The 27,616-nt window shown below is 41.0% G+C and overlaps 4 protein-coding genes across 12 annotated transcripts in view; 1 reads left to right on the top strand and 3 right to left on the bottom strand.

The window, feature by feature from the left end:
* Positions 1-4,947, top strand: part of ncalda (neurocalcin delta a) — a 119,543-nt gene extending 114,596 nt beyond the window's left edge. For all 9 annotated transcript variants that reach the window (XM_080738089.1, XM_080738086.1, XM_080738087.1 and 6 more), the window contains 2 exons: positions 1,059-1,162; positions 1,612-4,947. In XM_080738089.1, the coding sequence (XP_080594215.1) occupies positions 1,059-1,156 (98 nt within the window). In that variant the 3' untranslated portion in view covers positions 1,157-1,162; positions 1,612-4,947. The remainder of the gene's footprint in view (positions 1-1,058; positions 1,163-1,611) is intronic.
* A 1,355-nt stretch (positions 4,948-6,302) lies between these two features.
* On the bottom strand, positions 6,303-7,766 carry LOC308298827 (fumarate hydratase, mitochondrial-like; the record flags this gene model as incomplete). Its single annotated transcript, XM_080742509.1, has 1 exon — positions 6,303-7,766. One exon carries the CDS (start codon positions 7,764-7,766, stop codon positions 6,303-6,305), a length of 1,464 nt encoding a protein of 487 aa, XP_080598635.1.
* A 1,739-nt stretch (positions 7,767-9,505) lies between these two features.
* On the bottom strand, positions 9,506-9,970 carry LOC308298837 (transmembrane protein 50A-like; the record flags this gene model as incomplete). The annotated part of the gene is made up of 1 exon (XM_080742521.1): positions 9,506-9,970. The coding sequence occupies one exon, from the start codon at positions 9,968-9,970 to the stop codon at positions 9,506-9,508; it is 465 nt and encodes a 154-aa protein (XP_080598647.1).
* A 4,050-nt stretch (positions 9,971-14,020) lies between these two features.
* Positions 14,021-27,601, bottom strand: LOC308298846 (grainyhead-like protein 2 homolog; the record flags this gene model as incomplete). The annotated part of the gene is made up of 15 exons (XM_080742533.1): positions 14,021-14,135; positions 14,227-14,291; positions 14,481-14,566; positions 15,563-15,654; positions 16,221-16,258; positions 16,416-16,555; positions 17,950-18,004; positions 18,456-18,614; positions 22,363-22,457; positions 23,322-23,433; positions 23,690-23,849; positions 24,044-24,099; positions 24,202-24,666; positions 25,005-25,194; positions 27,588-27,601. The coding sequence occupies 15 exons, from the start codon at positions 27,599-27,601 to the stop codon at positions 14,021-14,023; spliced, it is 1,842 nt and encodes a 613-aa protein (XP_080598659.1).
* Positions 27,602-27,616: the final 15 nt, after the last annotated feature.

Raw genomic sequence — 27,616 nt, forward strand, 5'->3', positions numbered from 1 at the left:
GATCGACACGGATCTGTTCGATTTTGCATATTCCATCCTGATTGGCTAAGATTGGCTTCCAAAGTTTGTAGGATTGAGCCGTTTTGAAGAAAAAAAAATGCCTCAAATCACAAACACAAAGTGCAATTATCATTAAATCGCGCACACACGTTCCCACTAGGCCGAGGAAGAAATACCACTTAATTTTTTTTAAATCAGCCTCATGGTGGCGCTATAACAGGCCGATTTGTGGTTTTACCTATAACTCCACCGATCAGTTTCAAACTTTGTAAGCGCACTCCCTAGAGGCTAAGGATAAACCTTTGCCCTGCATTTTTCACATCAGCCTTTTATAGCGCCACCTTTGGGCCGACTTATGTAAAACACATTTTTGGATATTACTCCTTGAGATTTTATCCAAAAATCACACAAATCGGTACACAGTATCTCTATAGTCATGTGATCAAGTCTGATCCATCTGATATTTCATATTCCATCCTGATTGGCTAATATTGGCTTCCAAAGTTTGCAGGATTGCTCCGTTTTTGAACAAAATGCCTAAAATCATCAACGCAGCTTGCGATTACCGTGAAATTTGTCACACATATTCCCACTAGGTCAAGGAACAAATGCTACCTTTTTCACATTGGCCTGTTACAGCGCCACCAGCAGGTAGACTTTAGCAAAACACATTTTTGGAACACAATGCTTCAAATCATGCATGCGGCGGGCCTGGTGGAGACCTGTGCTCGGAAGAGCACTGCTTCTAGTTTATTTTGTATCTATTAATAGCTTTTCTGGGAGCTGCCAGTGCAAACACTACCCTAATGTCACTGTAGGGAGACTAAGACAAACATGCCAGTGACATGGAAGTGTTTGGAATGGTATTGACACACATTTGATTGAGCATTCATTTATACATCATCCACTGTGACCCACCGTGGAATAGCAGGGTAATGTATGTTCACACAGTTTGCTGTCACTTTCTTTGTTGAGTTGCTCTACAACTTCTCCGTGTGTGTGTGTGTGTGTGTGTGTGTGTGTGTGTGTGTGTGTGTGTGTGTGTGTGTGTGGTCCAGGCAAGCTGTCTCTGGAGGAGTTTATTAAGGGAGCAAAGAGTGACCCCTCCATCGTCCGCCTGCTGCAGTGCGACCCCAGCAGTGCTGGACAGTTCTAAACTAGGGTACGTAAGCCTCTGTTTGCTTATCTGAATTTGTGGGGAATTTGTATAGCATAGCATGGAGGTAAATATTTTTGTGTCATGAGTAGGCTAGTGTATATCAATTATTTTCTTTTTTCTTTTTTTTACCACAAACGTTTCTTCATCACGCCCTGGTGTGAAAGATATTTAGGGGTAGGATTGTGCACAATGGACACGTATAAGTGGTCCAGATATGTAATAATTCCAGCTAATTATTAATGTATTAAGTTAGCTTTAAGCATGCACACTATTGTAGTCTTATGGGGCATAGATCCCCTGGACAAGTTGATCATGCATTAAGTTACTTGAAAGTAATCTGAGCACTTGTTGTAGTAATGTGTTACAGAGTGATTATTACCCCGACACTGTTGCGTTTGCTGGCACAAACGATTCAATGCAACCAGATTGTTAACTGTAGATTACCTTTGCAGTGCTTGTTTGGATCAGTTCAAATAGCCTTTACCCTCCACATGGAGAAGACTGAAGAAGAAGAAGCAGAAGACGATTAAGATGATGATGATGATTAAGAGGAATACAGGCCTTCAAATATGCACTGAGGATTCGAAAGTAGAGCACAGGAGCCAGATTCTCCAGCACTTCTCAGACCAATTTGTCTAAATCCCTCTTAAGTGGAGACTGAACCGCCCAAAGGATTACCCACTATGTCATCCACCTGCTCCTGCCTCTAGTCTAGATTGTAGTTGACTTGGAACCTGCCATTTTCTCATAGGCATGTAATTGTACACAGAAGGCCTACAGTATGTTGTGTATATAGGAACTGGAGTCCTTGTTTTGGTGTCTGCCTGGTTCTCTGTGCCCTACCAGGTTCACTGTGGGGCAACCCAGGTCTTCTAGAGCTCTTGTTGTGTATAGTCAGAATGTGTACATGGAGAGAGAGAGAGATGATTATGATGATATTAGTGGTGGGTGGGGATGTTGAATGAAAGGACAGTTTTTTAGTTGGGATTATTTAACCTGCAAAAAGGAGTTTTGATGTTTGTCCTGAAAAAGAACTGGTTCTAATTTCTTATTTTTCCCCCCAATGTGAGACTGTGTTTGTGTTTTTGCAAACTTGTCATGCAAACTCTTTTTATTCATACTTTGTGCTGGGATTTCATGAGTCAAGAAGAAAACGTTGAATTTATATTGTATATTTCACAAGTGTATACACCCATTTGGATAGTTTTGACTTGAATGATCACAAATGTAATGAAGGATAAAAAAAAAAGCATCCCTGCATCGAAACTTCCTCTCATGGGGTTTCTGCATATCACTGAACTTTTGATTTGAACACGTGATATAGAATATTTGTTCAAAGCTTTTCCCGTGTTGATAAATCAAAGCACATAAAACATGAAAAAGAATCATGAAAACGTATTTCAGTTAAATGTCTAATTCTCCCCTCCCAAAAAACTAAGTATTATTTAAAAAATAATAATCTTCTTTTAGGGGATATGACGCATGCAAATCTGTTTATTTTCTATTTTATTATGTGAAGAATGAACAGACAAAATGTCTTCACATATATTTTAGGTGTTATAAATGGCGCATGTTGAACAGTTTTTCATAAACTGGATAAGCGTTGGGACTAAACCACAGGTGTGCACTGTGCATGTGACTTATGTGCATGTGTGTATATCAATATCAGTGACTAAGGACAGAGCCACCGTCCAGCTCTAATCCAGCTACTATTTGTGTGTACAGTATATGATATGGTCATCATCAGGGTTCGATTTGCTGTGGGGAGGGGTGATTTATGCCTCAGCTTTATGCCCCTCTTGTCATTCATTTTCATCACCATTGGATAATGTTTAATGCCTGCTTCTGGGTCAGACTGAATGAAATACATGCATTTCCTTTTGGTAAATGTAGACAGATTTTATTTTTTTATATTTGTGTTTGAACAAAAATGTACATTTAACAACATATAGCCTGTTGTCTATATTTTGGGCAAGTTGTTCCAAATTATTTGTTTTTTCATTAGTTTTTCTCAAAAACAGTAGATCTAGAATCTAGCATCATGACACGCGAGTTTGTAGACCGGCTATGTTTGCCATTTGTCGTAGGACAAAGTATTTAGGGCTTGAGTGGTTAAGAAAATGTCCCCCCCTCTGTTTTCTTTGACAAATCGAACCCTGGCTATCATTATACTACCACCAGTCAGTGTGTGTTTGTATGAAGCATATATACTGCCTAAGCCTACATCTAATGGTTGAAAGGAATAACTTGACGAAGCAAAAGCAAGTAGAACACAGTGTACTGTAGGTGTGCACTCTAGAATGTGGATGCTGTAGAGACGGATGTGTGCTTTTCCTTTTTTGGCTGAGCTCAAATTAAATTGTGACCCATTTGTACAGTTGATCTCTGCCAACCTTCAACAGGGATTTGATGACGACATAACATATTGTTGATGCACTAGAACAGTGGTCCTCAACCTTTTCAGGCCGTGACCCCCAAAATATTCATATTTTAACTGGGGACCCCCCACCCTGACGAGCACTATGAGTTGAGGCATTACATTTTGTACAACACGGTTCTATGTTGCGAGGCGTTGTGAGCATGTAGATCTGCTATTTTCACAATTTCTGCCTCTAGTGTTTGACAATTTGACCAATGTTCAATTTGTCATTTTAGATGTATTAAAAAGTCCTTAATTTTCACTTTAGAAATGTGCAGAAACCCGCTATACACTTAAACTTTATTTTGGTTTGTTAACAGTTGAGTGAGAAAACAATGTTTCACATTAAGTTCATTATCTGGAGACCCCCCAAAATAATTGGGGGACCCCCCTGGGGGTCCCGACCCACAGGTTGAGAACCACTGCACTAGAAGACTGAATCATGTAATGAGATACATGTGCGATTGGCTATATTCACACAGCGGCCATTTTCACACCGGGGCGGTATGGCGTAATTAATAGATTTTCTATTAACCACCGTGTGATTATGGACAATAGTCCCTAACACACTATTCTGATTAAGTATCCCACTAGCGGGAATGAAATTTGACCCAAGTATTATATACTAGATATTACTAGTATTTCAGTGTTTAAAGATGAATCAGCCTTCACTTTGTCCTCCTTAGAGATGGTTGGTTACACGTCAGCGCTGGGTTTCCCATTTTAGCTTTAACATACATTTTGTCACCTTGATATTGGCCACTTTCAATCTGGTGTCCCTATCCTGGGCATGTCATTTTAGGCAAAGGTTTCTTTTTTATTATTATTATTTTTAAATATACATTGTCTATATAAAACATTATTCTAAAATGTTTGTTAAAAAAAGAGAAACATTACTTTGCTAAGATGTTCTGGGAACTGATTAAGTGTACCTAAAGCCCCCGCGTCTGACAAAGTGACTTGAGTTACTGAAAATTATGAACATTTTTAAATGTTTGTATTGAATAACTGCTGTTTTGTATACTGTAGATGAACGTCATCCACAATGAAACAACTGAGGATCACAACTGCTGCAATGTTAGTGTCACGTTGTATTGCTTTTATCGTATTTCTCCTTTTGTTCTACCTTAAAGCTGTGTCAGGTGTAATATTTCTGATAAACACATTAGCATCTTGTCAAGTGCCAAATAAAAACAAAAAACAGTATTGTATACATTTATACTGTACAATTGTTATCTGTTGAACAAAATGTTTGTAATTGTTGCATTTTTAGCTTTTGTATGGTATCCTGTATGTAGTGACTAGTTTTTGAACACAGGATGTCGACTTTAAAAAGCAAGAATTAAATCAGCATTTTTTGTGCTCTCTTGACCTTGTCTGTTTTATTACATAATGTAGGCAGGTTTTGTTAGCTTTTTATTTTTTTTATTTTTTCAATCTTTCATATGCTGCTGGCCTGCTGATCTTATGGTAGTTAATGGTGTACAAAGGCATGGTTCAGTGTTGTAATGAGCTGATAAATCCACCAGATGGGACTACTGAGTATTGAATATTGTAGTCTAGTCACACTCCACATAGCTATTTTCAAGTAAGTATTTAGTATTGGAATGATTCTGCATGTAGAAACCATAGGCTATACTTGAGATGAAATGTAAAAGGGTCATTCTTTTCCACTTTTTGTAGTATTACATTATTAGAAAAGTATTTTTTATTTGTATTAGTAGTAGTAGCAGCAGCTGTGTTCTTGTTATTGTTATTAATCAAACTACACATCAGTATTAAAATGTTTGAGTTAGGTGTATTATAGTCACATGTTCTTTTGTTTATTATTTTTCTTTCTATGGAGCCACACACACAACCCCCATAACTGCCTGTAATTATGAAACATCTACAGAACCATTGAAGGTCCTTTATTGTTGCGTTATGACAGACAATCAGGTGGCGAGCACTGGCTATTTCTGGTTTGTTTCTGATTTAAACAATAAACTTTGGGAACTCAGAGCGTCTACCACCAAGTGGAAAAAGTACTCAGATGTTTTACTCAAGTAAAAGTATCAATACTGCAATGAAGAAATACACTGCAAGAAAAAGTCTGTCATTCAAAATGTACTTGAGTAAACGAAACACAGTATTGGCATCAAAATTTACTTAAAGTACCAAAGGTAAAAGTACTCATGCAGAAAGTCTCATTTAAAGTTTTCAAATTAAAATCATTTATAAATAGCAGATCTACTAGATCACATATTGTAGATCTAGTTCAAGTTTATTTTCATATGCATGCATCGATACAAAGTACAAGTAAGACGCCTAAGGACAAAAAGCGACCTCACCTTTAGGGCAAAGTCGCACTATCTGTCTTGGCCATATATGGATTCTGTTAGTGTGGTTCCCCTAACAGGGCACCATCTGGGAATACCCATATATGGACTTTTATTTTATCATTTATTAATACTGTATATCGGACCAGTTACCCAAATATGGAGATCTCTGATGCCTATATATGGAGATCCATGTATATAGAGATATGGGCATTGAGGTCAGCTATAGACAGCCAGGTGTGTGTTACGGAATCATTGAGGTCAGCTATGGTGCCAGGAAATAATGTCTGACTTTATAGGCAGGCATTTGGTGTCCATCTTATTCCAGTGGAAATGCAAGTAGTTAAAAAGTAGTTAACTTTCATATTGTATGTAGGCCTATGTATATTTAATGTGTGTGAATCTCTCATCTGATGATGGCGCTTCCTTGTTCCTTCTCCAGCAAGATGTTTGTTTGTTTTGTTGGTGTTTTCTTTGGCCCCAACATGTCACTGGGTCTCACCCACTGGTCAAACTGCTCTTCTGTCACGTAGCCCAGCTCTATAGCTGTATCCTTTAATGTAGTGCCCTTCTTATGGGCTGTCTTTGCGATGGTGGCTGCTTTATCATAACCTATGTGTGGGGTTAGTGCAGTCACCAGCATGAGAGACTCATTAACCATCTTGTTGATTCTAACTGTGTTGGCCTCAATTCCTGACACACAGTTATTTGAGAACGAGATGGACGCATCGCCCAGTAACCGCACTGAGTGGAGCACATTCTTAATAATCAGCGGTTTGAAGACATTGAGTTCAAAGTGTCCATTGCTACCGCCAATTGTAACTGCTACATTATTCCCCATCACCTGGGCTGCTACCATGGTTATTGCCTCACACTGCGTGGGGTTCACCTTCCCGGGCATGATGCTGCTTCCTGGTTCATTCTCGGGCAAGATGAGCTCTCCCAGGCCAGAGCGGGGTCCTGATCCCAGGAAGCGGATGTCATTAGCGATTTTCATTATACTGACAGCCACTGTATTTAAAGCTCCGCTAAGCTCAACCAGAGCATCATGAGCTGCCAGAGCCTCAAATTTGTTCGGAGCTGTCACAAAGGGCAGACCAGTGAGGGATGCAACAATGTCAGCAACCTTTTCAGCAAAGCCAAAGTGGGTGTTGAGTCCCGTGCCAACTGCAGTACCACCTGCTGCCAACTCGTACACCCTGGGCATGGCTGACTTCACTCGCTCTATGCTGTATTTCATCTGCTGCACATAACCGCTAAACTCCTGCCCAAGCGTGAGGGGCACAGCATCCTGCGTGTGTGTGCGTCCAATCTTGATAATGTCTTTAAATTCCTCTGCTTTTGTAGCCAGGGTGTCGTGGAGAGTCTGCAGGCCGGGCAGCAGAACATGGTGCACCTCTGTAGCAGCAGCGATGTGCATGGCAGTGGGGAATGTATCGTTGGAGCTCTGGCTCTTATTGACGTGATCATTTGGGTGTACAGGGTCCTTGCTGCCAAGCTTTCCTCCCATTATCTCAATGGCCCTGTTGCTAATCACCTCATTGACGTTCATGTTGCTCTGCGTTCCAGATCCAGTCTGCCACACCACTAGAGGGAAATGGTCATTCAGCTTTCCAGCTGCTACCTCAACAGCAGCCTGGACAATGGCGTCAGCAATTTTGGGGTTGAGGCCGTAGTCCTTGTTGACCTCAGCAGCAGCTCTCTTCAGGATGCCAAAGGCCTTAATGACCGGGATTGGCATCCTCTCGCTGGGTCCTCCTATCTTGAAGTTCATGGTGGATCTGACCGTCTGGGCACCATAGTATTTGTCAACGGGCACTTTGAGCTCCCCAAACGTGTCCCGCTCAATCCTGTATTCTGAACCGGCCATTCTGGATGGAGTTAGGAGTGCAGGGCTGTGCTTTGTGGTGGCTAGGTGCCTTTGCAGAGCCAGGAGACAAGAGCGATACATGAGGTGGAGAGAAAAAACCCGGAACAGGAGAATGGAAAACCACTGTGAGAAGTTGAGTCACTGGGCAGGTGATTTTCTTTATATGGGCCCTGATGTCATGATCTGACATCACTATGAGAAATCACCTAGAGGCAATCTTCCATAGGGTATGAATTGGATGCTGCCCTTCACCCCTCCTCCCCCAAGCATGCCCTTGGGAGCCCAAGGCTAATTACTTGGTTCCATTATTGGAGCATTAATCATAAATCACAAATATATCTTTATTTTAAAATTGCCTTGTGGGTGGATGGTGGACGGTTGATGAGAATCACAAATGTAACATGCCCATGCAGTATGACGATCTCTGTGGATAGTGGGTGGACGTCACTAACGTAACATGCCCAAATGGAGACCACATATTAGTCTAGAAAATCTTTAACAGTGTGAAAAAAAGGAAGTTTGACCATTGTCCTGGAACTTATGGTGCAAGGTTCTTACTCCTCCAGGTGCCGGCCTACTTGGGCGATGCATGTTGGTAAAAGATAATATAATGAGAATTAGTGGCTTCTCCTCCAACCAAAGGCCAACAGATACATACAATATATTCCTGATATTCGTGGTTGTCCAGTTCTCAGAAACCGTTGGTCCATCAGAATTGCCATTCAGCAGTCATATGAGACTCGCCAAGTTGGGGAATTCTCGCTCTTTCGAACAACCATCATTTCATCTGCCTTTGTCTGTTTGCCCCGAGAAAAGGTCGCCCAGTGTCACTGTCACATTGGCCAAGCTTTGCGGGACGCTTAATGAAATAAATACATAAATAAATAGCACCTCACTTCACACTGGGTGTGATTTTTCCTTTCTTTGGACAAATCATTCATATGCTCAACTGTCCAGAAGAAGCTAAAGCTATCTACTGGCAGTGGCTCTATAGTGCTAGGAAGCCACTTGCCCCGTGGTATCATCTGAAACAGTCCATGGTTGGGGTGGCTATAAACTTCCATAAGCCTGTAAGCTGTGCTGACACCATGTCCTGAATGGAGAGTGGTGTGGACAGCAGAGCACATCGGTGGATGCGCTCGGCTGTCCACACCACCCTCTGCACTGATTTTCTGTTGAGATCGGAACAGTTCCCAAACAAATTGCAAATGCAGCCAGTCAGGGTGCTCTCAGTGGTACCTCTGTAGAAGGCACATAGGACCTTCGGGCCTATATCAAACTTCTTCAGTTGTCTGAGGTAATAGAGGTGTACCTGTTGTATGTTGTGTCTTCAGAATTTGGTCAAGAAGAGTTTCTCAGTGATGTGTACACCAAGTTGCTGGCCTGCTCACTGCACATGTATTCCTGTATAGTCCAGATCAGCTCTTTGGATTTGGACTTGTCGACATTAGGTTGGGCCACCACTGTCAGGTTTTCCAACTCCCTCCTGTAGGCTGTCTCATCATCGCCATGCAGTAATCTATCACTGTGTGGTGTCATCAGCTAACTTCAGAACAATTAAGTTGGATTAGTGTGGCCTAGTCAGGTGTAGCTAGAGAAGAGGCTCAGGGCACAGGGGACTCTTGCGTTGAGGGTCAGGGGGGCAGAGGTGTTGGTACTAATCTGTAAATTAAAAAAAGGGATATAAGATGCAGATTATCAGAGTGTATAACAATGTACTATTCAGACAGTCCACATTGCTACCACTGTTCCTCTGTACGTCCAAACTTGAAAACCAAACCCCCAAAGAAAATGAAGGCATTTTGGAAGAAAATCGCAACACCTGGGTAGACGACAGCTTTTTGAGTCGCTACGAAGCCTCCAAACAGGATCCACATTGAGGCAATGAGGGAGCCAAAAGACAGTAAGAAGCCGATGAACAACCAAATACGAGCCCCTGTCGGTCCTATGCAGCCATCACCGTAGCTGTCTCCTATTACCTGGGCATTTGATACAGCATTTATCATGAAAAATGACACTGTAGCGATGACTCCACATGCGTGATAGGCATGAAGAAACTCTCCCTGGGATGGGTACTGAACTGCTGCATCAATGATAATCCACCAACCAGTGAAGAACAGAACTCCAGCTGCTATAGATGCAATGGGGTTTCTTCTCTCTCCCAAATTGCAGTCACACTGCACTCCATCCAGGAATCCTGACATTGACCTTACTTTGTGTTGTAGAAATACTGGACATTTATTGGGGTCACTTCCAAGACAGCTTTGTTGGTAATGCCTAACTTTTAGAACTTTTAAGTGTTTTATACCGGATGGAAGTCGGATTGGGCAGAAACCTTGCCCAAACATGGAGATGACTGATGTCATAGTACTGACGTCATTGACGTCATAGAATAGATAACTGATGTCATAGAATCTTATTTTGATGAATAATAATTACTTGCGCCAGAAGAGTTGAATGTATTGTATGTATGTAGGCGTCTGTGTGTGTTTAAGCCTGTAGCCCAATCAGAGACCAGCATTTCTGGCAACGTCATCGTTAACAGCCAATGAGGGACCAGAATTCCTGGTGATGCCAGTGGTGATGTCACTGGCATCGCCAGTGGTGATGCCAGAGGTGAGCGCACCTCATGGCGCGCTCTGCTGGCGCACTAGGTGCAAGTTGGCGCCTCGACAGAGTGCAGTTGCTGTTTGGTAAAGCGAAACATCATCCACATTAAAAGGACTGTCATTCACAACTGCTGCAATGTTATTGTCTCATTGTACTGATTTTAGGATATTTAACCACCATTTATTCCACCATTGACACTCACCCAAGCACCATTCCATCATCCTGTAGACGTGGTTGGAGTAGAGTAGGTCTGAGGGTCGTCCAGGGTGCCAGAGGACTGCAGGGCCGTCTCAGACGGTCAGATGACCAACTTGTCCTTCTTGTCCGCCTGCACCATCCGCCTGAGGGTGGCCACGATGGGGTGGCCCAGGTGTATCTCCAGGTGCTTCTTGGGGTTGGCAACGATGTGGCAGGAGGGAAGAGAAGACACACTGACCTGTGGACAGACAAGCAGAGACCATTTTAGGGGTGTAACTTTGATGATGTGATGATTTATCATTCTGTACTTTATTACTTTATTTTACCATCATTTTAAAGTACAAGTAAAAGTAAGAGTACATTTCTTATTTTTCACATCAATGAATTTATAGGATTCACTGAGGATTTAAGTCTACCTCTGAAACCACCTGCATTGCGTGCACTGGTGTAGGACTACAAATAGGACACATAGTGTAGGACTACAAATGCAACCCATGGATTTATAGCCTACTTTTACCCAAGTAAAGAATGGGAGTAGTCCATTGTGGCACTGCAGGGGCTAACACGTGCACCTGGACCATTTCCAACTTGAGGCCCATTCACTTGGCTACACAGGACTTCAAGGGAGTTTAGGATCAGCGGGACATTGTAGATAGTAGATAAACACAGACAGTATGAAAAAAGATTGGATAATGGTGATGGGTTGGTAGAATGTTTGACTTGGTGATCTGACCACGAGGTAGTGAGTCGGAGTCCCATTACCGGCCAAGGATAACACACGGCCATTCACTTAGGATTGATTGGGTGTGTTTGGCGGGCTGTGGTCTCCTAGGACTACTACCACATGTTCAAGCATGTTATAATATCGATATTATAATAATAGCCTACAGTGTGGAAGTCAAAAAATATACTTACTTTCTTGTAGCCTAAAAGGAGCAGAATGGTGTGGCTGCTTTTGGCTTATGGCGTTTTTCTTCTTCGTCCATCTTCTTTTTATATTTATAGTTGTTCTTTGTTTTGTTTTTTTGTTTTTTTACAGTTATACAGAACTAATTTATACCTAATTTAATATTAACCATAGGAATATGGGAATATACCTCCACAAACTTTCGAATTACCCACTCGTCTGCTTCTTGCGTCTGTTGAGTGTGACATGATCTACAAGCTCACACCACGTTGCGCTGCTACACATTGTGAGTTTGTAAATCGGCTATTCTGTGCGGCACCGCACTGCGCTTAATTAGGCTAATTTAATCAAGCTGCTCACAAGTTTGCAACTTTGGTGGCATGGATTTCTACAGATGGCAATTCAAATGCTGCATTTTTTCTGCTGGATCCTTGGCACAGCACGGACGCACGCGCGCGCACGCACGCACACACACATGCGCGCGCGCTCTAGGTGAAGGCGCTGTCCTTGGTGCTGAAGTGTACCTCCGTTCCACTGTCTCGCCATGCTAGGGTGCTACCTAGCTCTGGTCCATAGCGTTAGTGGAGAACTCCACTAACGCTATGGACCAGAGCTAGGGTGCTACCGTGCTTGTCTCAGTTGTCTGCGAAAGTTAAATATAGGCCTACAGTACCTATGCCGCCTTAGCCTATATGTATTTAGATATAACAAGCCCTGCTCGTCAACGTTTGTTTTGCACGAAAACATTCCTTGGGCACAGTTTGTCAATGGAGACTTGAGTTCAATTTATATAGGTCTATATAAAAATGTGTCGCATTCCTAAGACAAAAATGTTATTATAGAAATTAGACATGTATTATTCAAACTAAGGATATTGTGCTGGTGGTTGTTTAGTATGGCCAAATAAAAATGAAGAGTATTTTATTCTGTAAAATTCTTATCTGTTGAACAAAATGTTTGTAAATTGTTGCATTCTGTATGATATCTTGTATGTAGATATAACCCTCTTTCTGGACTGTTCAAAAGAATCACACAAAAGGTGTTGTCTCTGTTCAGTGTTCACCCATTTGTTTGCAGCAACTGGTGGGTACAAACAATATTTGCATGTAAAATATAATTGGCTTGGATACAACACTCCAGCTCCTTTGCTAATGGATTAAACAATACTTTGGGATTAACCATGAAGAAAGAGCAACATCACGTCAACGCATTTAGATTAACCACTGAGTTTTACTTCCACCAGAGGGCACTGTTATTCAGACAATATATGGATAAAATAGTCCTATACAGTACATTCTACTGTCAATTAACTGTATTTTGACGAACTTCAATCAAATAAAATAAACATTAAATGACTCCTGTTACATAGTGACGGCCTTTATGTATTGCATAATCTATACAAAGACTGAATCTCATTGTAGAATGAGATTAACGTCGATAGTGTGAAAGCTTCAATGATGCACTGGTACTCAGTTAGGCAGAAAGGGAATTCAGTCATGTAATATCATGTTTAGGCCTATAAGATTCACTGGATGCTATTCTGGTAGTAGAGCTCTGAGAGCAATTGCCACACCCTAAAGAGAGGTTTTCTTCCACTGGCTTTATTGTCTACCTTAAATAGCTGCAAGTCACCACAACAAACCCTGAATCAGGGACAAATAGTTGTATATAAAACTAGATTTATTGAATCATTTAAAAGACACTATACAAAACATAAAGCAGTAAATACTAGAGAAGCTTTCAGATACTTTCATACAGATTGCTCCCATGTGAACACTGGGAACTAGGTGTAAACACTGGTTATTACTGACAGTATGGTAAATGTTATACTATTAGCATGTCCAATAGCCACATACTATAAAGACCAGTTAGGGCTCGATTTCCCCTGACAGTCAGATTGTAACAACTATCTCTCTAACCAAATATGAGAAAATAACTAACCAAAAAATGTGACATTATCCTGAGCTTGGATTGAAAACAAAAACAAAACATGGACAATCAAACCTATTCCGCCAACAGAAATAAGTTTCTGAATTTTATAATTTACCGTGCAATGCACAATGAAAGAGAAGAAAACTGACGTGAACATAAATAACAAAAGAATTTGCCATTGGCTGCAATTAATAAAACATGCAGTGGGAAAGAGTTAACGGAAGATGTTATGTTTCATGAACACCTCCAGTGCAAACATAACAGGACATTTTAAAAAGTAAATGTAAAGGAGGGAGGATTCTTTTGATACAAGCTGTATTCCAATCACTGAAGACCTGAGTAGACTTACACTATGACTCAGAGGAGTTGGCAAACAAAGAGTCCGTTCTCAGGTGATTACATTTTGGTGAGCACGTACAGTACTGGCATGAAGTTGAAAATACTTCTTATGAAACATCAGACGTATTGACCACGCCGGAAACTGCCTTGAACGTAAAAGTAATATATTTCTGTAGTTTCTTTACTAAACTGCAGAAATATTGAAGTTCTTCTTGAAACGTGCAATTTGTGGATGACATCCGTGCACCACCACAGGGCTCTATAACAATCAGATTTCTGACAGAGTGACCCGCAAAGAGTCTGCAGAGCTCTCTATAGCCAGGATGAAGGTGTCTTCGTTAGAGTAACTCTCAATGATGTTGTCATCCATGTTTACCAAGATCCTTAGAGAGATTAAAGAGATGCACATAAAGACATGGATAAAAGTAAAAATGACAGAGAGCAATTGCTTTACATTTGGAATCTCTTTCTCACCCTTTTTTGCTTTTTGTGTAAACCTTGGACATCTTGTGAAAGGGCACAGCATATTTCTGGGAGATCTGGGAGAAACACAATGTCACCGTTTATTCTATTTGTAATATGCATTTTAAAGATGTTGAAATGGGGACCTGGCCGATTGTCATTAGTATTGAAATAAGTAATATCTAAAGTTATATCTGAACAAAAACAAAAACAAATCCACACTATATTGCACTCTAGGTAAACAAAAGTCAATTAGCACAACTCACTGCCTCCATCAAGGCTTCGAGGGTTGGGGACCGCAGCATTAAGGCATCAAAAACCTCATCACACTCCTTCCTCACATACAGCAGAACTGGTTTAGAGTGGGGTGAAAGTAAACAAACAAACCAAATTCAGAAATAATGCATTCACATAACAAGGATCGACATACCAGATAGCAGAGGTGGGACAAAGTTATTGTTTTCATTGGCGTTAAAAGTCCAAATCGAGTTGTAATCTTTTTTTATTTTATCAAGTTGAGTCCATAGTCATCAAATTTGTGACTCAAGTCCAAGTTGAGTATCAAGTATCAAGTTGAGTATGAAGTATCTTGCTACAGTAATGTTAAAATATAGATCTCTCGTTCCCTCTCTTTGGCCATAGAAGCCGATTTATTTTCTTTAGCTCACTAGCTATGTTAATATCTGCATAGACATATACAGCATATCTTTGTACAATTAAAATGTCTAACGAAGTCCTCCATCTGTGAATTTTGACCCATATGTTTTGCATCTAGCAATTATATTTTGTTGACCAGCTCGTAGTCTTTATACACAAACGATAAGCCTATAATCTTTGGTGTAATGTTTTTCAATTTACAGTGAATGCACCTGTAATTATTTAACTGTTTTACAGTTAAAGGAGTACTTCACCACTTTTCAACCTATCTTTATATAATTGGTCCTCACTAAAAATAGCTTATTTTTTTTATCAGAGGAGGGTTGTGGGCAGGTCAGAAACCCATCGTCTTGTGACATCATCGATTGGGAATCCAAGCTAATAGAAAATGCAGTCTTTCTACTCCTGAAAAGTTGCAATGTTAAAGTGGAAGCCATTGTTCTCGCGATAATAAAAATCTAAATATTTTTGTTCAAAAATATTTATTCATTTTTTATTTATTTTTTAAATGATGATGTCACAAGACTATGGATTTCTGAACTTCCCACAGCTCTCCTAAGAGACTTGGACCGAGTAGAAAAGAATTGTGCTATTTTATTATGAACATTAGTGAGGACCTATTATATGAAGATGGGTTGAAAAGAGGCAAAGTCCTCCTTTAAGCATAAGGGATGAAGGAATATTCACAGACCTTTCCTTGCAATCTCTGCATTGGACCTCTTAGGGTTTGGTGGAGAGAGACCTTCCTCAGTGCGGCATGAGACCCGTTTGACTGCCACGCTACTGAAACACAGGAAACGCACCACAGTTCAAAACTGAAACACCACTTTTACCTTTGAAACATGATACTCCTATGATCTTTGAAACAGTTCAGCCTATATCAATGAAAATTCACAATCTGCGGTAGTCAAAGATAAACAGCCCTTTGTTTTCCCATGTAGATTTGTAACAATATTATGATATTAGATGATCAATGAACATTTTAAAATGTAGTGCTTTTCCTCTTGGATAATCTATACATTTGCTGTGTCTAACATCTCTCAGCCCAACCCGTCATGCTGTGAGATGATAGTACTAAATCATACAGGCATGATATGGACACGCAATTTCATGCTGCTGTGATTTCTGATGATTACTGAAGATATACTGGTATGGAACAGAGAGCATTAAATCGTCAAAACCCATTTAACGAAACACCCTGCAAAATGTGCACAGTGATTTTTATTTAAATTTTAAATCAGCAGAATGTGAAAGGAGTCCTCTATGGTGGAGTGAGAGAAGGTGCACACACTGCATAGCATACTATAACACAGGCTTTTTTACCGATATCAAAACGACATGCCACTCACCTTTTTCTCTCAACCTCCTCTGTGTTCAAGGCAAAGACCTACAAAAGGAGTGAAAGAAGAAAATACAAATGCAATGTTGGATTCTTATGCAGTATCCAGGGCACCATTTTGTCTGATATTCTGGCATGTGTATAAGGTTGTATGCATAATGTGTATGTTTCTCTGCATGTAAGACTGTTAATGATGATCCCTCACCTGCCCTGCTCGCTGCAGGTTTCCAAAGTGGACATCAGGAATGAAAAGGACAGGCTGGGAGTCCAGGTCTGTCATGGTTTTGAACAGAGTGCTGTCATTCTTCTTCATGGAAGACAGTGGCACTGGGTTGCCATTTTTCCCTGGTCAAAAGAAAAATGCATGTTAATTTCCAACTATAACTTCTGCTTCCACTTTTATTATTTCATGAAATGTCTTCGTTCAGTAATTTAAATTCTGCTTGTTTAATTTGTTTCATAATTGAGACTTGATGTTGAGGGGGAAATAGCCCAAGTGTGGCACTGACTTAAAGACCACCAAGCACTATAACAATAACAAAATTATAAAGATATATAAAATAAAATAAAAAGCCCACATCACAAAAACATGCAGCAATCCTGGTCCCTATACTGCCTCTCCCTGGCCAGCCGGGGCACCTGATGTAGGGGAAAAGGAACTGGTTGGAATAACTTGTTCCTTCCATGCGCTACATCCAACCGGGGAAATTCCCCGTCAGGTCAAAATAGGGAATATAAGCCAGGACGGTTTTCAGGATAGCTCCGCTAGGCGTAAGTACAGCTGCTATGAAGTAATCGCCGTAGCAGTCAAAATCGTTAAGCAAACAGCCGTCGGCAATGGGTTCCCACCCCTTTTAGGCTTTTACTGAACTCTTTGGTTCCCATGGTGACACGTTTCTGTTCGTGATGTTGTAGACACTACGTGGAAAGGTATAGTTTCTGCCGGAGTAGGATGGGCTTGACGGCAAGCAGGTTCATCTATTGAGCACTGATCCATTTCCGGTTACTTGCTTAAATTCCCTAAGAAGCGGCTTGGACTCCTAATGTTTAGAAGGAAGCATGAGGGGGCAGACCTCCATTTAGAAACACCCCCAGGTCCCCCACTTAGAAACATCCCCTGCATTCAGAAATACCCCCACTGAGGTTAGGGTTAGGGTTTAGGTTAGGTTTAGGTGACACCTCCATTTAGAATAATGGAAGTCAATCTTCTGAATGGCAATGTTTCTGAATGTCCGTTGCTCTCCCCAGGTTGGCAGAGGGAGTATAGCATTACATTAGACAATTGACACTGGGTGAAAAATGTGTTACAAAAATCGTGGGATAAAACCAGTAAGACTCCCTAATCGGGAGATAAGCGACGCATGCACAAACTTTGGAAGGCAATCGTAGCCAATCAGGAGGGAATAAGGGAAATGTGACAGATCCATGTTGATGACATGATGTTAGAGATACTGTGTACCGCTTTGCGTGATATTTGGGCAAAATCTGTAGGAGCAGTGTCCAAAAATGTGTTTTGCAGAAATCGGCCTCATGGTGGTGCTAGAAGAGGCCCTGTGAGAAATCAGGGCTGGAGGTTGTGGTTTGCCAGCCAAGGAGAGTGTGCAAAGTTTGGCATGGATAGGGGCAACGGTGGCAGAGATAAGAGTAGGAGCAAAAGTGTGACGTAACAGATGGAGACATGGCGGTCGCAATAATTGCTATAACTTTTAAGAGTCATGGAAACTCCATAATGGTCTCACCTTTTGACTTCCTCAACTGCTTTTTCTCCTCATCACGCACCTTTCTTTCAGCCCCCTATGAAAAGCATATTAATCACAAAATAATGACTAAAAAGAATGTGAAAGAGGCCTTGTCTCAAAGCTCTGCCTGAAGCCCCTAGAATAGTCTGTGAGCTCACTAAACCAATTCAGTAGGGTTCATCCTGGAATCTAAATTCAGTAGGGTTCATCCTGGAATCTATTTATATGATGATGTCTTGTGTGAAAAGTTGATATGTTGGCCTGAGAATGGCTAGTCTATAGGACATGAGGTCACTCAAATAGGAATCATTTTCAATACATTATTACAGGCCCTTGGTACTGACGGCACTAGCACAGCTAAAAGCCTACAGGTAAGTGAGCATGTGAATGCTTAATTTCTTAATAGAAGAAATAAATGAAATGAAAATGTGTACCTCTGGACAAACCAATTGATCATATTCAATATTGTCAATAGAGTGCGACAGATACTGTAGTTGATCTCTCACCTTATCACAGAAGACCTTGATGTGAGAACAAGCCCTGTGGATGGGCCTGTCACTGCGGCTGTTGTAGCTGTAGGTGTCTATCTGAATCATAAGAGGCATTCCCTTCACTCCCTTCTGGGGGGAGAAGTCCGTGCTCAGACAGTTCACAGAGATAAACACCTACAGAAAGAGGAAAGGAAATGGATTGAGGTGTTTTTGTTTTAGAATGATTACAATTATGATGTAATGCACGCCTGTAGTTAACTTTAATATGAAGGTAAAACCAAACACTAACAAATGTTGACGAATGAAGTGTTTTGTGTTAGTTTCCAAAAAAGGAAATGGCCCTTCTCAAAGATGAATACTTTATTGTTGTTTTATAGTCATACAGCGATGCAGGAAAGAATCATGTGTTTTTCAAACTAAATTGGTCATTTCTAAATAGTCCACAAAATCACAAGTCAAGAATCTAGCAATGAAGATCTCTTAACCTGGTCTAAATCAGGAAGTAATGCATGAAAGGCACATCCCCCTAAAACGGAACTGTTGAATTTCTGGAATTGGCACCACAATTAATAAGCTCCCCCTCAGCAACCCCAATTAAACGTTTTAATTAGACTGTCCAGTTTTACAATGTTGTAAAAGCATTCTGTAGCAAGTGGTCACAAATTACAACTCCTTGCATCGCAAATTGTTGGTGTGAACTGGACATTAAAAGCATACTTTAGTTAACTTTGTAATATGTAAGCCAAATCCACTACTGTCACAGTGTCACTCACTTCAAACATGAGTGGTAAAAGCAAACCATCCACTGCTTATCTTGTCTTGGCATCAGCATAGGCTCAGTGAGTTTTACAGCAGCAGTCTGGCTCTAAGATGGCTAACCAGATGTGGAACACATTACACAGCAGCCGCATGTAGCTGTTTGAAAACCAGGAAGCCAGATTTAAAAGCGATGTAGCGTAATCTTTGCACTCTGGTCAGCTGTGGCCTGGTTCATATGTCTTAAAGGGGTTAAGCATGTTAGCCATGCATTAAGTCTCTCCACCTCAAGTTATGCCAATCATATCATATCATAAGGCTTCAATTTTTCAATTCTTAGTTAATGAATATAGCTTTACTAAACAGTTTAATCCCAATCAGTAAGTAACATGTTTGGATGATATAGCATGTGCATAATAGCAAGTGACCAAATGTAATTTCAATTTCACAAGTAATTGGAGTTATAATAGTTCCCAGGAATAGCTCTGCTCGACGTGCTTGTCCGTACAGTTCTATTCTCTTCAATAATTAAATACAATGAATATGTAGCTCCACTGGCTTGTCTAGAAGCGACTGCATCTTTTAAAAGTGAATAAATCTTATAATCTTATATATTACACTAGTAAGACACCTCAGGGCAACATGCGACCTCGCCCTAAAGGGCTTACTCAGTTATTCCTTAGGTAAAGTCCTATGATGTCTATGACATCTGACATTATACCCTTTTATACATGGAGATCCCTGTCTGTAGAACCAGCCGTTAGTGTGGTATGTGGCCGATGTGGCCTCCATATATGGGCATTCCCATATGTAGTCCTCTTAAATATGGGCTTAATATTGATGACATCAGAGAACTCCATATATGGGCATAAAAGGGATTATGTTAGTGTGACATCACAGTGAAGCCAGAGTGTGATGTCAGAGCGGCAAACCCATTCTGTTAGGAGTGGTTCCCCTGACATCACAGTGACGTCAGAGCGACAAACCCATAGAACCACAGTGTCATGCGTATAGAGAATATAGACAGAGATACATACGGACAAGCTGAGACCGTTCACATACTAAACTGCGACCTATGGTCGCAATGACATGGCATGAGACAAGAAATGATGTATCATGCAGTATTGGAAATCTGTATTTCCATACTGCATGATGCAATGTCTTGTTTTATGCCAAGCCGCCACAACCTACAAAACTACATCAACTCCTAACAACATTTCCAGTTGAACAGGTATAACAGCCCTGGCAACACATTTGCAGGGACAGATAACGGTTGAGATTCTTCAGGACAGCTCAAAATGTTTTTCCCACTACAGAGTAGCAACAACATCATGTCAGAGCCTGCAAAGGTAATGGTTGATAGCTGAAAAAGACCTGGAGCACAAATAACCCTCCTACACACCTTCATATAATAATATATTTCACCCACAGCACTAGATGTTGTGGCGTGCGTGGGTATGTTTGTGTGGAATATGTATCTGCATAAATATGCACAATATGTTTTTGTGTGAGCATTCAGTTGCCCACCTAAATAATAAAACACACACTTTGACCAAGCACAAACAAAACGCACAAACAAAACACCAGCCAGGCTGCAACAAGCAATTGCACACCAACACAGTTCAGCTTTAATGCCAATGATTGTTGCTTGGCAACAGTTGAGCACAGCCAAAATGAAAAACCAAACTCGTCCGTCCTCCTCCAAGCATCCTTTTAGTATCACAGCTCATTATAGCTTGATTGGGAGCCCAATTAATTTTGGAGACAGAACATATGCATGTGTGACAGATCCACAAAAGCAAGGTTCATAACAAAAAAATAAAAATAAAATAAATAAATAAATATATATATACAGGATATATATATATATATATATATATATATACATATATATATGTATACACACACACACACACACACACACACACACACACACACAGGGCAATTTTACTTATCCATAATATTTACCAAGGCCACTAATGTGAATGTCTTACACTTGCCGCTTTTTTTTGCCAGTGAGTCTACTCTGTATTCGCTTAAATATGTTTACAGAAGGATACATGGAGACTTATCCAGGTCTGTATGCCTCATTTTTTAACTCCACAAAATATCTAAAAGGTAATAATGAGTTAGCATAACTAGATCACCATCCATTATATAATTTTAGAGATAGGTCAGTCAGTCAGTAGGTCAGTCACAATGCATTTCCACCTTTATCTCTTCAGCAACTGATCCCAATTTTCACATGGCATTGGCCATTAGCATTATACAGAGGCTGACGGAGCCCGATTTCCATTTTCACCAAATTCAAGCTATTTCTTAGCGTTTTTATACCACTTCTGTTCAACTCAACTTCAGCCTGTTGTCAGGGCAACGGTCCGTTCCTCCAGGCCATGGGATCTGTAACCCCACACCCACCAATCTCACAGTTAGGAATGTTGCAGTGTGTGTGTCTCTCTCTCTCTCTCTCTCTCTCTCTCTCTCTCTCATGTGGTTTGCCTGCATGCACGGGTCACTCATGCACCGGGTGCATTTGATGTGTGTCTTATCTTCCGACGGGTATGGCAAAATTAGATACACTCCTCCATGGGCTGCTCCTTACATTATGATGCCCCCACATATTCTCACGCACGCACCAGTTACAGTTACTTTCTCCATAACCCACACTCTGCACATATATTGGAGCACATATCTTCAAACGGGTAAGGTCTAGTAACTATAGGTTGTTACATTACTGAGAAGGTATATGCCAAACACATTTAAGGCTGCAATTACTTATCTGGGTGTGTTTGAGGAACACTAGGGTCAAATGGGAGCCACAATCTCCCATGGCTTGGGTTGTCTGTGTGTGTCCTTATGTCTACGAACTGTGTTTGTTCTTCAGTCTTTTGTGAGTAACCACCTTTACATAGGTGTAATGCGAGCAGTTCTTTTAAGCTGTTGTTGTATACCCTACGCATCTAGGACCTGGGGTCCCAGTAATGACCAAAGACAAAACAACATACCATTCCCTCTGTCCTGAAAGACAATAAGGGGGAGAATGGGTGGAAATGGCATATGCTCAGCCAAGTGATGTACAATGAACTCCATAACCTCTACTATGCCACACACACCATAGCATGCAACATTTAAAAGCAACTACTTCTGTTTTGTAAAGTTTTTTTACCTTGGCTTCTTCATTGATGTCCCACGTGAAGGTGACAGCATTGTAGGCAATTTCCTCAACATTTCCAATCGTGTTAAAGCTCTCTTTGTAGTCAGCTGCAGGTGAAGCAGAATTAGACATACATTTGTCAAGGACCCTGACAATTCAGTATTTACTTGCCTCGAAAGAACAAATTCTCAGATAACAAGACCAGATACTATTATAGAACAATCGGTTTTATTTCCGCTGCAAATTCACCATAACGTTTAATATAAATTCTCAAATGTATCGTTGTAATTCCGTATTAACTCTAAATACATTTTAAGATCTGCAAAACAACTCTCAATTACAAATCCAGATATGATCATGACAAGGATAAAAGACAATTTGATAATAAATCAATAAATCCCAAAACTCCACTTTTGACCATGTAATCCACTCATAACGTTTTAAATAGCTTTAGCGAAAACATGCCACAGGTAATGCACTCCCTACAGTGTTTGACACCCAGAAGTTCATTCCATTCCATTCCGTACTACTCACTACCACAAGTTAAGGCCTGTCTGTCTTTGATCATAATGGCCCCAGGCCCTTGCCTATTTCTCCCGTTAACGTCTATTCAAATAGCAATCCAGCGGCTGACTGCTCCTGAAGGGAATCTGGAATAGACCGTTATTCAAATTGGCTCCAGTGTGTCAAGTTTCACCCCAGGAAAACACGGATGCCTTCACTTGAAGCTTCCTGTAGGTTTGCCACCGTAGGTTTGCCACCTGCTGTCTCTTTCTGTGTGTTGGTATGATTATCTACCTCTTGACGTTCCCCACCTGAGGCCGGATGCCATTCTAGGCTCTTGCCATATTCCCCATCTGTTATACTCTTAACTACTCTCAACTCCATAGATTATCCTGGGCATCTTTGCAGCAAAACAAACTTTTGCATTCAACAATGTTAAAATGGAGGATGACAGTGGCTGATCTTACCAATGTCCAGGACCCTCTGTTTTGCAGTGTGCTGGCGAGAATGCCAATATTTCCAATGCTTCAGCTGTTCATCTCTACCCTTCTCCTCACCAAAGACCACCATAATAACACTCTGTAGTTGAAGCATGGGAATATACTCAAGTTTGAAAAAGCATAATAAACATTTATATTTAATAAATATAACCATTTAATTAATCACAGGTGTTGTATAATGTATCCAGTAGTCTTCACCTTCTCTAATCATTATGTACCTTTCGTCGCCTTACCTGTACAGCACTCTGCTGTGACATCTCAGAGACTCCCATGGCGCATTGCTCTGTACCCCATGGGTTCCTATCGGCCCTGGGTAATGGCAGCGATCCACTCACCCGCACTTTGCTTCCTGAATCATGCAGGCACGCTCTGACTCCAGTTTGACTCAACGTCACAGCATAGAACTGCCCCCGGTTCAGGTATGCCATGGGCCCCTCTCCTTGGCGCGGCTGGCGCAGGGACATACTGGCCTCCATAGAGTACTGGAAGTTGTTACTGAAAGTAAATAAGAACATGTTTAAGTATAACTTTTGAGGGAAATCACTAAGAGTTAACTTTGCATTATAAATGACGTATGAAATAAAGTCACAACAAGAAAGTGGAGACAGTAACACATGGGTTTATATCTGTGAAATGTCACATGCAGCTCTATTGAATTTGTTTCTGTATAGCAGAAATGTCTGACGTACCCTGGTTGGCTGTAGTATAATTCATCATCCCCTGGTGAAGGATTTGATTCATATCTCTGCAAAACAAGTATATAATATTGAAGTTTAAAAGGAGTAAGACGTGGAAACTTGATGATCACTGTACCCTCAATATTACTGTCATCTCCTTCTAGTCTCACCTCTCCAGCTCCACAGTATGAGTCCTCAAAGGTGTTGACCGGGGTGCTTCTCAGATCATCTTTCAAGAAACCAGGGATGGACATATTGTAATGGTTTGGTTCATAGATCATCCTAATCTGCTCTCTCCCTTCTGTTCTGCAGGAACCCCCTGAATATGAGTTCACAAATGGCGGTGTGGATGTGTGGTCCTCTGTCTTGACCAGAGCTAGAGCGATCGCGCTCTCTCCCACACCAACTCCACCTCCTCTTCTGGCCTCTCCTGTTGGCCCAGTAATTCCATACTTTGTGCCCTGATGTTCTGTTGTAGTTGTGGACCCATTTACAGAGAGGTTCACAGGCATTAGAACGTGAAGATGGTCGCCCAGCATTGTCTCCAAGTCCCCAGAATGATCTGCCCCTGCAGGAGCCATGTCTGTGTGTTTAGTGGTGCTAGGTGGGCCTACTAGTCTCTTCTCTTTAGGAACCTTTGATCACACACACACACACACACACACACACACACACACACACACACACACACACACACACACACACACACACACACACTCTTAGTGATTTTCAGTCATGATATTGATGCACAAGTCATGGCTCAAATATGCAGCTAGTAGCCTAAGCGATTTGATGAGAAATCAATGGCTGGTGCCATCCTTCTAATTATAATAAATATCCCTTAATTTATATTCATTAAAATGCAATAACTAATTCATATTTTCTCATATAGGACTGTCTGTATCGTTACACGAAAGTTCTGTTTTTCAACCAAAATGTTATCAATTGTGCTTTAGTTGAACTTGTTTCACACCTTGTAATAGTCATAGAGCAGGCCCAGAGCGGCTGCACTGTCCTCATCTCCATTGATGCTCATCATGGCCTTGGTGGCAGCTGTCAGAGGGTTCTCCAGATAGATCTTCCACGCCTCATCCTCAGCTTGGCTTAACACTCTTCTAGAGGGCAATGCCGTCTCATTTGGCACCACTACCACTAACCGTTTACTGAAAGAATATTAACAATGGTGAGAGAGAACATGAGGTGTTATTATTACTAAGCTTATCTGTCATTAAAGAGGGCACGCCTGCCAAGCCACCATGTCTGCCCCAGGCTGTTTCTCACCAGGCTTCTATCCAGTTGCCCTCCCTGTGAGACGTGTTCATGTATTGTAGGATCTCTTTTAAACTTCGGAAATAATTGCTCATATTCCCATTTGAACAAAGGCTCATTCAAGTTGCATTGCAACACAATCAATTTGTGACACTATGTCTTGAGTTGAAAATATTCATTGAGTAGCCTAGTTATTGGTACAAGAGAGACACTCCAACTATTCAAGGTAACGTTTCCATCCTACAGTGCACTGCTCACTCTGCAAGGTTAAAGGAGACTAAAACTATGCACACATATTATGGGACTTTACTCATTATCAACAATTATGAGCATAATCAAGTATTTAGCTCATTGCACAGATTAAAAATGTTCCCCTTTAGGCATCTTGCCTAGTATGTGCAATAAACCTGAGAGGCAAAAGAAAAACGACCATTTTCTATTTCAGGTAAATTAGGTAATGCAATAAGAAAATGTGTAATTTGACTGCTATTGGTTAAAATATGTTGAAAACATTTAGGCTAAAGTAGCAGCAGCCTATCCCTTACAAGCTATAACGGAATCTTAGATGCTATTACCTAGTGTTGTAGTCGAGTCCACCTAAAGCGAGTCCAAGTCAAGTCCAAGTCATATGGGGTTCGAGTCCGAGTCGAGTCCGAGTCAAGAGCCCCTGGGAGGGGGCCGAGTCCGAGTCGAGTCCAAGACCAATGGGAGGCGAGTCCGAGTCGAGTCCGAGACCAATGGTAGGCGAGACCGAGCCGAGTCCAGTTTTCTTTTTTTTCCTTTTTTTTTGATAGGTAGGCTGCAGAAAACAATATATATATTGTTTTTTCGGACACACACACACACACACGCACACACACACACACACACACACACACATACACACACACACACACACACACACACACACACACACACACAATGCAAGAACCCCCCGTTCATGTGCATGCACCTGTCTGGTGTTTCCTACCAATACCTTTCAAATTAATGGCTTGTCTTCAAATTAAATCAATAGGTCTCCCCAAATTACCTTTGGTTGCTGTCAATGCTGTGGTTTAGGTTTGAGGGAGTTTTTTGGAGAGGTAGTTTTTTCCCATACCAATTTTCTGTCTAAGAACTAGACATTTGAGTTGCTACAATTACATTTTCTCCCAGGCAGAGAACAAGTACTTTAGTGTACAAATAAGACTTGGCATATACTGCAGTACAATATCCCAAATCAAGACGATAATTAGGCCTATCCTGTCTAATATCATGATATGGATATAATATTGATGCCCATGCACCAAAAGGCCAAGTGATAACAAAAATAATATTATTTAAAAAATAATTGTCTACTACTGTAATCTATAACATTTTTAAACATTGCTGTTATAGTTGCATTGAAATACAGCATGCATGATTTTAGCAAAACATTTTTCAAACAAACTCTTATCTTAATATTTTATTTTGACTAAAAGCTAAAATAAATAAATAAGGTTTTCCCATTCAAACACATAGCAGTATTTGCCTGTCTGCATTTCATTGTTTAAGGTGAGAAATGTAGGCTACCCTATGTCATTAGTCTGATGCCTTTCAAGTACAAGGCAAAACAATACCCCATGTCACTGCTTCAAGTTGTTTTGATTCGTTTTAACCTCTCTACAGGGACTTACAATGTTACACATCTCTCTGTTGATCAGTGCACTTTAAAACTTTCGGATGAGGCTTGCTTAACGAGTAATAGACTACACCTGGAAATACAAAAAGACGTAAATTCTTAATCCAGCTGTGCAGGTGGATTAAACTACACAACACATGATCACAAAGGCTTGTGTTTGGAAGCTGTTAGGACTTATTCATTTGGGGACACAAGGATAGCCTGCAGGTAAGAGGAAAGTGGACTGTTGTGTGGTTGTCTGTTTGGCGAAAAAAATAACTTCTGGGAAGATTAGATGCTTGCTGCTGTGCAGAGCGGGGCTCTGTGTGTGTGTGTGCCGTGTGTGCTACTACTGTGTGCCTATCAGATGCACGTCAGAATGCTCTGTTACTTATTAACAAGGCAGCTCTCTTAATGTTAACGTGAATGCGCTCCTCATATGGATATAACATTTATTCCATTGCATTGTAGTGACTTGACTCGAGTGGACTCGGTGGGGGGCGAGTCCAAGTCAAATTAGACCGAGACCGAGACGAGTCCAAGTCAAATTAAGGGTGAGACCGAGACGAGACCGAGTCAGTGAAAATTTGGACTTGAGTCCTGACTCGAGACGAGTCATTGACTCGAGTACTACAACACTACTATTACCTGTCCAGGTCCATGTTGTTTCCAGGGAG

This window comes from Nannobrachium achirus (assembly GCF_963921795.1).
Source record: "Nannobrachium achirus genome assembly, chromosome: 2".
Classification (NCBI taxonomy): domain Eukaryota; kingdom Metazoa; phylum Chordata; class Actinopteri; order Myctophiformes; family Myctophidae; genus Nannobrachium; species Nannobrachium achirus.